Raw genomic sequence first — 11,232 nt, 5'->3', positions numbered from 1 at the left:
GCAAGTGCAGGAGTCTTTGGTCGACGCAAAGTAGTGGTGATACTTTGGTATCCATGCCCGCTTCTCAGAACGCGCTGAGGCAAAGTCTGGTCGCGGTCCAGAGATTGGGCCTCTTCTTGGTCATTTCGCTCTATGTCTGCCAAGCTGCCGAAAGCGGGCTCATGGAGGGTGCTTGCAGCGACATATGTGGAAGATCCCCCGTGATTCGAATCACAGTAGAAAGCATGAAAGGAGAACTTCTCCATCTCATTCGCCAGCTGGTCCCAGGTTTCTCGCCCTGTACACCTAACGACCTCGCTATCCCAGCCCATCATACGATCGTGCCTCATCAGGTCTTCCCGAGTATCCCTTCCATTTTCGATCGTGCGGTCAGTTATGTTGCCGTTGGTGGCATGCATCTCGCGGTTGTGACATTCGGCAACAGCCTGCAGCCATCCGTTGTTTCCGCGTACTGGCAGGAGACTCCTTCTAACCTCGTAGTTCAGACTTCCCACGGGAACGCCGTCACGGTGTACAAGTAGTCCCGCCCGCTCCCCTCGAGAATCGGTACACGATCCTCCTCCTCCTTAGGCCCCATACTCAGGCCTCTGTGTTACCCTTGCGTAAGACGCCGACGGGTAGTTGAGGTTTCGCAGCTTACCTCAAACTGTTGAAGCACGTGATGTAATACCTCGAGTCTCCCGCGTGTCGCAACTGTATGTCCAGCGTGCTGTATGTTTGGGAGAGGTTTTTTAGTGGGTGCAAGCCCCACATATCCCGGGGGACGGCCCCTGGGAATGCCCGAGGCATTTTTTCTCTTCCTCCGAAACAAAAAAACTTCGTCATGCAAAGGAGCATCAGTCTGTCCTCCCCAAGAATCAATAATTAGAAGAAAATTGTTGTCTGTTACGTACGGTTTTAATTGCATGACGAAGTTTTCGGAAATGACGGGAAGGCAACGTGCACCCTCAAAGTTATACCTGGAAAATGCACCCCATTTTGTCAGCCTTGCGACGTTTATTTTTATCGACAGGTAAAGAATTTGATAAAAAGATTGCAAAATGCTCCTGCGTTAATAAAAGAACAAAGGGAAATAGCATCTCGTGAAGATGCTATAAAAATTCATTCTCTAGTTCACCATCAATTAAGCGCTCCTTCTTTCACAAATATGATAAAATATGCCTGGTATGCTGCAAAATTAGTGGAAGAGAGAACCTGTTTTTCAAATGTCAACGAAATCTGCTTTCCAATAATGCTTGGAAAGCAAAACTGTAGCGTCTGTAAAGAAATTTCTTTTATAAGATGTGCCTAGTGTATGATATATCTTTGTTTTAAATGTTTTTACGATAATTATCATGTAGGACATTGTGAACGATATCCGCAGGGCATCGAAAGTGACAATGAATAAGTTTCATTAAAAGCCTTCTACAGAAAAACAATATATTTCTATGTAATATCAGTATATATACATATATTTCTTTATATTCTTGTTCATTGATTAAATAGTATAAAAAATAATTTATTATGTTTTATTATTTCAAAAGTGCTCCAACTTACAATTAATTATTGTCCTCAAACTTATTTATAACATTTGAGAAGCAGCGAGAAATAATTATTATTAATTACTGTGTATTGAAAACATTTTGTAAAAGTAAGGTACGCATTTCCTTTTATTTTGCTTATTTTTTATTAAAATTATTAAATTTATTTATTTTGCTTCAATTTAACATTTTTATCATTAATGCTAATAAGGAAAAAAATAAAGTAAAAAAAAAAAGATTTGCAAAAGATCAACGGGAATCGAACCCGGGCCAGCGATGTAGCAGACACGCGCCTTAGCTGCGCGGCTACGCCGCTTCATCGAAGATCTCCGCTAGCGAACCGGTAGACTTGCGTCGCAAAGTTTTCACGAATTTTTTTCTCGAAAACGGCTGAGAGTTGCGCGCTAGCGCTTCACTATGTTTTACTATTAGTGAAGGGCTATTATGGGAAAAAGTTTCATTCAGATCCGTTTCCCGGTCCTCGCGTCCTCCCTTGTTAGGTACACCTTCTAAAGGGGGGGGCCTCTCCCTTGGGTATAAGGACCAAGTCGGCCACCTTCCAACTAGGCGGAAAGATTCCGTATTTCAAGTAAATGTTAAATTAAAACAATGAGCTAAGCGTTCCAACATGGCGGGTGGCAGCTTGTTTAGGACGGTAGCCTTAAACCTGTCTGGGCCAGGAGAGGTGTTTCTTTTCGCGATGTTTCGCAACACAATCAAATCTCTTCCGGCCCTTTACTTCCCGGAAAATACGCGCCCCGTCAGCCTCGTACTGAAACATCAGCAATTAATTGGTATAAAGATCAAATCGTAAATATGCGAGTAATAAATTCCCGATGCTTCTTCTTTAAATAATTGCGTAAGAATAGTTTGCACTACATAATATTTATATTTAATACTAGGAGATCAATTTTTGTTGTTTATCGCAATAGCTATGACGTTAAGTTATCTCTTACAAATTCCAATTGGCCCATTAAGGGAGCATGTGCACCTAGAAGACCAAAAAAATGGTAATATTTTCTGAGAAACTGTTGGAGTTATCAGATTGGTTCCTTTTCAAGTATTTAGATAATAAAATAGTGTGTTTCAGTAGTGGTGCATGCTGCAGCCACTGTTGGCTGGTAGTACATAGTCGCTGGCGCAGCATTTAAAAAAAGGAGCTTTTTCGGCCGCACTCTCCGTCCGTAGCCCAGTGGTGGTGGCAGTGCCAGTATAGGCACTGGTTGTGCTGTAAGCTGGTCCTACAGCCTGATAGTGTGTTTTAGTCGAGGGGCTATTCACTCAGCTATTAGATGTACACGTGATTACAAAGTACAGTTGGTTACAATTGATTACAGTTAATTACGATGTGATTACAACTACTAAAGTGATTTTATCGGATTTTATACGACTGTGTGAAATCGATTGTGATCACAGCTGATTTTATTGTGATTACAAATGATATCACAGTAATTACAAATGACATTATTGTGATTACAAATGATTTCATTGTGATTACAAATAATTTTATTGTGATTACAAATGATTTCAATAGCATTACTCGTTATTATTGCTAATTTTAATGTAAATAATGTTACAAATTTATCATAATTTTAAATTATAATATATAATAAAATAGAAATCATTAATTAATGCTTTAAATAATTTTAATATGATTGATTAGATTTTATTTAACTTTTGAAGCAACATGCCAATTCTTTAAAAAGTTTAAAATAATAATATATATAATATTATACGAGTAATTTTTGTATTATTAAATGTACATCATGAAAAAGTAAAAAAATAAAAAGTATTTTATAGTATTCATAAATTTTATTTAATTCACAAAGTAGCTTGTTATAATAATCATAACAAAGTTATATAAAAGTATAATATATTAATTATAAATACTTTTTTATCTTTTCAAAAACATCATGGGTTAGCCTTAAGTTTAAATCAGTCATGCATGGAGCTGAAATAGTTATAACATATTGTTTAACGTCTATGTATTCTTGTATTTCAATTTGCTCTGGATTTAAGCATTCTTCCTTATTTACAGAGTACCAATGGCACAGTACTCCCACAATATTTTTATTGCCTTTAATTCGCGCAGTGTTACTGGAGTATTCTCTTGCCTTCCAGAATTTTTTTTCTATGTAGGCAAATCCAAGGACAAAACCTATTAAGCATTTTTTTATTTCAATATTTTTAAATAAGCACTAGTCTCCAATCTGTATTTCCTCGCGAGTTTCACAAAAACTAAGACCAGAAGTCTTTCGAGTCATCAAACGATACTTAGAAAATTCGCATTCTCTTACACGCTGTAATTTATCACTGCTTAAATTACAATTATTTCGGTTTAATAACCAACATATGGAAGATTTCCGAACAACAATCTCGTTATTCTGTCCATCTTTTACAATGGTAAAAGGACTGTCTGATTTGATGTCAGTTTTATTTTTATCGTAACCACGAAGGTTCAACGATCCTTCAATACACGATAAAACAGTTAAATCTTCTAATAAGTTAAAATCATCAGATTCATTGTCCAGCATACTTTGCGCATCAGAATTGTGATTAGAAGTCTGATCTCTATCCTGATTGTATAATGAAGGATCGTTAGTATCATCTTTTTCTAAACGTATAATATCGCCGATTTCAATGTTTTTTATGTTAATGACTTTGATATGTCAACATTCATACCTAACATTGAAATATCTGAAAATGCTTCTAGTTTCGCTTTTTCAATAGTTTGCTGTATCTCTTCAATGCCTGGAAGTGATAAATTTATTACATCAGAAGTTGAACTACACTTTTTAGCACGCGGAAAGCTGAATCCTTGCTCAGTTGCAACAGAGCTCATTGACGATATGTCACTCTGTAACTGTATACGTTTAATTCTGTGAATACTTTCCAGGAGACTGCAATTGACAATTGTTGAGCAAGTAGAACTCATTGATCGTAAGTGACGAAAAAAGCTTTCGCATGGTTGACTGCTAAATAAAAATGGTACAAAAAGTTCGGGTTGATTCATCTTAATTAATATTAAAATCACATTTAATAAATTTTGTCCATTGATTTCTAAACATACGTATGTATTGAGAGAAAACCACCGCCTTTTGTCTCATCGTTCACGATCGCGTCATCGAGTACAGTCCGCTGACCAACGTTGTGCGCAAAATTATCTAACGGAAAAATGCGGTTGTAGAAAAAACCATTTCCCGAAAACGAGGCACATATAAAAATGCGGTTGTAGAAAAAAACCATTTCCCGGAAACGAGGCACATATAAAAATCGAGGATCTTTTCATCGTTCCTCAGACCGTTAGGAACGAGCGGTTTAAGCACATCTTTACTGTTTTTTTTTTTCAACACACGTCGACTCGATGGCCGCGGCGACAACGACAACGACGACGATCTTCGTCGACCTGCAGGGCTTTGTGGTAGGCGAGAAATTCTTCACGAAGGAGGTGGCCGTGCTGCGAAGCGAGACGCGCGTACTCGCCCATCACGTGTTTCGCGCCCTGATGAGTTGGGATCTGCTGACGAGGGCCGAGAAGGAAAGGGCCAGCTGGCTGATGGCGAATCACCACGGCCTCCGTTGGGAGGACGGGGACGTGGACTACCGTCTGGCGAGGACGATAATTCGACGCGCGGTGTGCGACGGCCTGGAAGAAACGTGGGAGAAAGAAGAGATGCCCGGCGTGCGAATCTACGTGAAGGGGCTCGAAAAGAAGAGGTGGCTGGAGGAAATTCTCGGCGACGCCGTTCGCGACCTCAACGCGACGATCACGTCCATCGACGACGAGTACGACGACGTCGATCGCCTGGAGTTCCTTCGCCCCGATCGCGCGTTTCAGTGCGGACGTCATTAACGGTGTTGCGCGATAGAGAACGTGCTGAAGCTGCGCGACCGGTGGATCGAGCGACGCGAATGTCTGTCCAGCATCGACTTCGTAAATTTGTAAAAAAATTATATTACTCGTTTGACATAATTGTATTTTGTTTTTATATTACTCGTATAACACAATTGTATTTTTTTATCGTATTACTCGTATAACATATTTGTATTTTTTCGTATAACATATTTGTATTTTTTCGTATTACTCATTTTTTCTCTACGTTGCATTCATCTATCTGTATTGTATTTAATCATTTTCTATTCAATGTGTATCCGTCTATATTAAGTTAAATAAACGAAAGAATGAAAAAAAGATCAACGAACGATGTCGTTCCTCTTCACACGCGCCTATTCCACAGTGTACATTACGAGCTACCGAGTGCGCAAAAATGGTCGGTCGCGAGAACGCGATAAACACTGCGTGCCGCCGAATGCGTAAGAATGGCCGGTCGCTATGGCATGCCGTTTTACTTTTTAATAGCATAAATAAAATTATACTCAATATAAAAGTTTCAAAAAATAATTGTCTTCAGAAAAATTGCGATTCTTAATAATGAATTAAAATTATGTCTAGACATAATAAAAATTGACGAATTAAAATTATGTCTAGACATAATAAAAATGAATTAAAATTATGTGTACACATAATTTTAATTCAGCCAATTTTTATTATGTCAAGACATAATTTTAATTCATTTTTATTATGTCAAGACATAATTTTAATTCATCCAATTTTTATTATGTCTTGACATAATAAAAATGGGTTGAATTAAAATTATATGTCTTGACATAATAAAAATGAATTAAAATTATGTCTAGACATAATAAAAATGAATTAAAATTGTGTACACATAATTTTAATTCAACCCATTTTTATTATGTCAAGACATAATAAAAATTGGATGAATTAAAATTATGTGTACACAAAATTTTAATTCATTTTTATTATGTCTAGACATAATTTTAATTCATCTAATTTTTATTATGTCTAGACATAATTAAAAATTGAGAATTAAAATTATGTTATGACATAATTTTAATGCACCGAATGAAAATGATGTTTAAACACATATTTCTTTTAAATTTTGAATTAAAATTATGTCTAGACATAATAAAAATTGGATAAATTAAAATTATGTCTAGACATAATAAAAATTGGATGAATTAAAATTATGTCTGACATAAAAATAAATCCGCATTTTTATTATGTGTACACATAATTTTAATTCATACAATTTTTATTATGTCTAAACATAATTTTAATTCAGCCAATTTTTATTATAATTCCGCATTTTTATTATGTGTACACATAATTTTAATTCATACAATTTTTATTATGTGTACACATAATTTTAATTCATTTTTATTATGTCAAGACATATAATTTTAATTCATTTTTATTATGTCAAGACATTTTTATTATGTCAAGACATAATAAAAATGAATTAAAATTATGTCTTGACATAATAAAAATGCGGAATTATTTTTATGTCAGACATAATTTTAATTCATCCAATTTTTATTATGTGTACACATAATTTTAATTCATTTTTATTATGTCTTGACATAATAAAAATGAATTAAAATTATGTCTTGACATAATAAAAATGAATTAAAATTATGTGTACACATAATAAAAATGCGGAATTATTTTTATGTCAGACATAATTTTAATTCATCCAATTTTTATTATGTGTACACATAATTTTAATTCATTTTTATTATATGTCTTGACATAATAAAAATGAATTAAAATTATGTCTTGACATAATAAAAATGAATTAAAATTATGTGTACACATAATTTTAATTCAGCCAATTTTTATTATGTCTAGACATAATTTTAATTCTGCCGCTAGGGAATTTTTAAGTCCATTCTTATGAATCAAGCTTGAATTCGATGTCTAGGTATCCCAGGTTGCCGATGACGAGGTCCAGATAGTGCGCTTCATAGTTTTCGGTATCCAGGTGCTATCGTACGTTGAATTCGATGTCTACGTGTCCCAGGTTGCCGATGACAAGGTCCAGATAGCGCGCTCCGTAGTTTTCGGTGTCTAGGTGTATTAATACCTTGAATTCGATGTCCACGTGTCCCAGGTTGCCGATGACGAGGTCCAGATAGCGCGCTCCGTAGTTTTCGGTGTCTAGGTGTATTGATACCTTGAATTCGATGTCCACGTGTCCCAGGTTGCTGATGACGAGGTCCACATAGTGCGCTCCGTAGTTTTCGGTGTCTACGTGTATTAATACCTTGAATTCGATGTCCACGTGTCCCAGGTTGCCGATGACAAGGTCCACATAGTGCGCTCCGTAGTTTTCGGTGTCTACGTGTATTAATACCTTGAATTCGATGTCCACGTGTCCCAGGTTGCCGATGACGAGGTCCAGATAGCGCGCTCCGTAGTTTTCGGTGTCTAGGTGTATTAATACCTTGAATTCGATGTCCACGTGTCCCAGGTTGCCGATGACGAGGTCCAGATAGCGCGCTCCGTAGTTTTCGGTGTCTAGGTGTATTGATACCTTGAATTCGATGTCCACGTGTCCCAGGTTGCTGATGACGAGGTCCACATAGTGCGCTCCGTAGTTTTCGGTGTCTACGTGTATTAATACCTTGAATTCGATGTCCACGTGTCCCAGGTTGCCGATGACAAGGTCCACATAGTGCGCTCCGTAGTTTTCGGTGTCTACGTGTATTAATACCTTGAATTCGATGTCCACGTGTCCCAGGTTGCCGATGACAAGGTCCACATAGTGCGCTCCGTAGTTTTCGGTGTCTACGTGTATTAATACCTTGAATTCGATGTCCACGTGTCCCAGGTTGCCGATGACGAGGTCCAGATAGCGCGCTCCGTAGTTTTCGGTGTCTACGTGTATTAATAGCTTGAATTCGATGTCCACGTGTCCCAGGTTGTCGATGACGAGGTCCAGATAGCGCGCTCCATAGTTTTCGGTGTCTAGGTGTATTGATACCTTGAATTCGATGTCCACGTGTCCCAGGTTGCCGATGACGAGGTCCAGATAGCGCGCTCCGTAGTTTTCGGTGTCTAGGTGTATTAATACCTTGAATTCGATGTCCACGTGTCCCAGGTTGCCGATGACGAGGTCCACATAGTGCGCTCCATAGTTTTTGGTGTCCAGGTGTAATCGTACGTTGAATTTAATGTCTAGGTGTCCCACGTTGCCGACGACGAGGTCCACATAGTGCGCTCCGTAGTTTTCGGTGTCTACGTGTATTAATACCTTGAATTCGATGTCCACGTGTCCCAGGTTGTCGATGACGAGGTCCAGATAGCGCGCTCCGTAGTTTTCGGTGTCTAGGTGTATTGATACCTTGAATTCGATGTCCACGTGTCCCAGGTTGCCGATGACGAGGTCCACATAGTGCGCTCCGTAGTTTTCGGTGTCTAGGTGTTAATTCGACATGTTGGCCGGTCGAAATTACGAATTCGTTTTTCCCAAATTTTAGCCAAAATAATTAACAAACCTCATTAAAATTAGACATCAAATTTAACGTATTATTACACTTGGACACCGAAAACTACGGAGCGCGTTATCTGGACCTCGTCATCGGCAACCTGGGACACGTGGACATCGAATTCAAGGTATTAATACACCTAGACACCGAAAACTACGGAGCGCGCTATCTGGACCTCGTCATCGGCAACCTGGGACACGTGGACATCGAATTCAAGGTATCAATACACCTAGACACCGAAAACTACGGAGCGCGCTATCTGGACCTCGTCATCGGCAACCTGGGACACGTGGACATCGAATTCAAGGTATCAATACACCTAGACACCGAAAACTACGGAGCGCGCTATCTGGACCTCGTCATCGGCAACCTGGGACACGTGGACATCGAATTCAAGGTATCAATACACCTAGACACCGAAAACTACGGAGCGCGCTATCTGGACCTCGTCATCGGCAACCTGGGACACGTAGACATCGAATTCAACGTACGATAACACCTGGATACCGAAAACTATGAAGCGCACTATCTGGACTTCGTCATCGGCAACCTGGGATACCTAGACATCGAATTCAAGCTTGATTCATAAGAATGGACTTAAAAATTCCCTAGCGGCAGAATTAAAATTATGTCTAGACATAATAAAAATTGGCTGAATTAAAATTATGTGTACAGTCGTTCACGGAAAGGTTGCAACACTTTTTTTTGGATGGGTTTTGGAACGCACGAATATTTAGAGACTGCGAGCCACTGCGTCTAGGGAGTCGCCGTGACGGGCCGTGACCAGCAGTGAGCTGTAAGTGAGAGGTTAAGACAGCTGTCAAAAGAGCACATACAGGGTGTGTATACACAGCAAAAGACATCTTACAGCGTAACATCTGATAACAGTTAGGAACAAGACATCTTAAATAACGTATACTTTTTACGATATTTTAATTTAAATAAATAAATAAATAAATAAATAAATAAATAAATAAATAATTAAATAAATAAATAAGTCTATTTGAATTAAAATATTTAAATTAAAAAATAGAGTAATTAGATAGAGTAATTAGACATAATATGAGCTAAACGATTTGTTATATATTTCTATGCGTTGTAGAATTTTGCCAAAAAGGACTTGAATAAGAGAAAATTTTATTTTGCAATAAATATTCTAATATATTTATAATTATAAGTCAGATATATGATTTGCTTTACAAAGATGCAGACTGTAGTAACCATCATATATATTCTTGCAGATAATATAAAGAAACGAGGAACTGTCTCCTTGCGCAAACGTATATAGCACACTCTTCTGCGTGTTGACAAGTGGATGAGCATGAGTGGATACATCTATTTATGGCTTCCGTGAACCATTTCCAAGGAAAGTCCCACGACCACCTGCAGGTTGAACGATAAATAAATATATCATTCAGAATAAAACACGAAAATTCGTTAGCCTAACTGGCAATAATTTTAATATTAATACAACAACGTTTCGACCTCTACTTTGGGTCCTTATCAAGTTATAAGTTATTTAGCAATGATTGAATTGCGCGTCAGGTTTTGAATCTAATGTTCGCTATGTGTTATACTTCCTGACCATATAGTTTAACGATGATAATAAGATTCAAAACCTGACGCGCAATTCAATCATTGCTAAATAACTTATAATTTGATAAGGACCCAAAGTAGAGGTCGAAACGTTGTTGTATTAATATTAAAATTATTGCCAGTTAGGCCGACAAATTTTCGTGTTTTATTATTTTATCACTGGCGAACAATTATTTTATGGATTATTCAGAATTTTTTTCTAACGAACAATTGTCCAAGGCGAATAGATTCGCAGAAACTTATTTCAATCAAAATCCAAACACTTTGTCAAGCATTATAAAGCTGATAGAAAAGCGTAAAAATAATCTTAAAGAGGCCGTATTTATTTTTACAAACCGATTTGGGAAAATGAAAGAGACCATTGATCTGATCAATCAAAATATCAAATGTGACGCAAGATATATAATTATCTGCATAATTTTTCAAATAATATTATTTTTATTTATTATTACCGTTTTGTAAATAATATTTATTCAGTCTTTAATTATTTCTAATACGTCTTAATATTTTTCGAGTTCAACGAGTTCTGAGCTGAGCGTTGAATAGGCGCCGAAGAGGACGACCACGACGGCTCGCGCCGCCACGGAAGCCTGCTCGCAGCAAGGAAGATCCGCGGGAGGCCAAGGCACGGGACCGAGCTTAGATCTCGAGACTGGCGCAAGAACGCCGATCGGTTCACCCTCGCCCAGGCCTGGCACGTGAAATAATGGCGTTGCTTTTCTGCAAAAGTTTTTCCCCATTTTGAATGCACGAGTTTAAAAAC

At 37.8% G+C, this 11,232-nt stretch overlaps 1 protein-coding gene and 1 long non-coding RNA gene across 3 annotated transcripts; one reads left to right on the top strand and one right to left on the bottom strand.

Annotated features, from left to right (window-relative positions):
- Window positions 1–3,378: 3,378 nt before the first annotated feature.
- LOC143902159 (uncharacterized) lies at window positions 3,379–4,598 on the bottom strand. Its single transcript, XM_077414856.1, is given in 2 exon segments — window positions 3,379–4,157; window positions 4,160–4,598. Coding segments are annotated over 2 exon segments (813 nt in total). The 5' UTR covers window positions 4,534–4,598; the 3' UTR covers window positions 3,379–3,718.
- Window positions 4,599–9,540: 4,942 nt separating this feature from the next.
- LOC143902136 (uncharacterized) lies at window positions 9,541–10,830 on the top strand. Of its 2 annotated transcripts, none has more exons than XR_013258266.1 (2): window positions 9,541–9,760; window positions 10,115–10,830. It is a non-coding gene; the product is annotated as an uncharacterized LOC143902136 (long non-coding RNA). The 2 variants fall into 2 exon arrangements; XR_013258265.1 differs by having other exon boundaries at window positions 9,541–9,786.
- Window positions 10,831–11,232: the final 402 nt, after the last annotated feature.

The sequence above is a fragment of the Temnothorax americanus genome, unplaced genomic scaffold, assembly GCF_048541705.1.
Source record: "Temnothorax americanus isolate GAGA-0224 unplaced genomic scaffold, ASM4854170v1 Scaffold38, whole genome shotgun sequence".
Classification (NCBI taxonomy): domain Eukaryota; kingdom Metazoa; phylum Arthropoda; class Insecta; order Hymenoptera; family Formicidae; genus Temnothorax; species Temnothorax americanus.
This window is presented reverse-complemented; position numbering and strand designations above follow the sequence as displayed.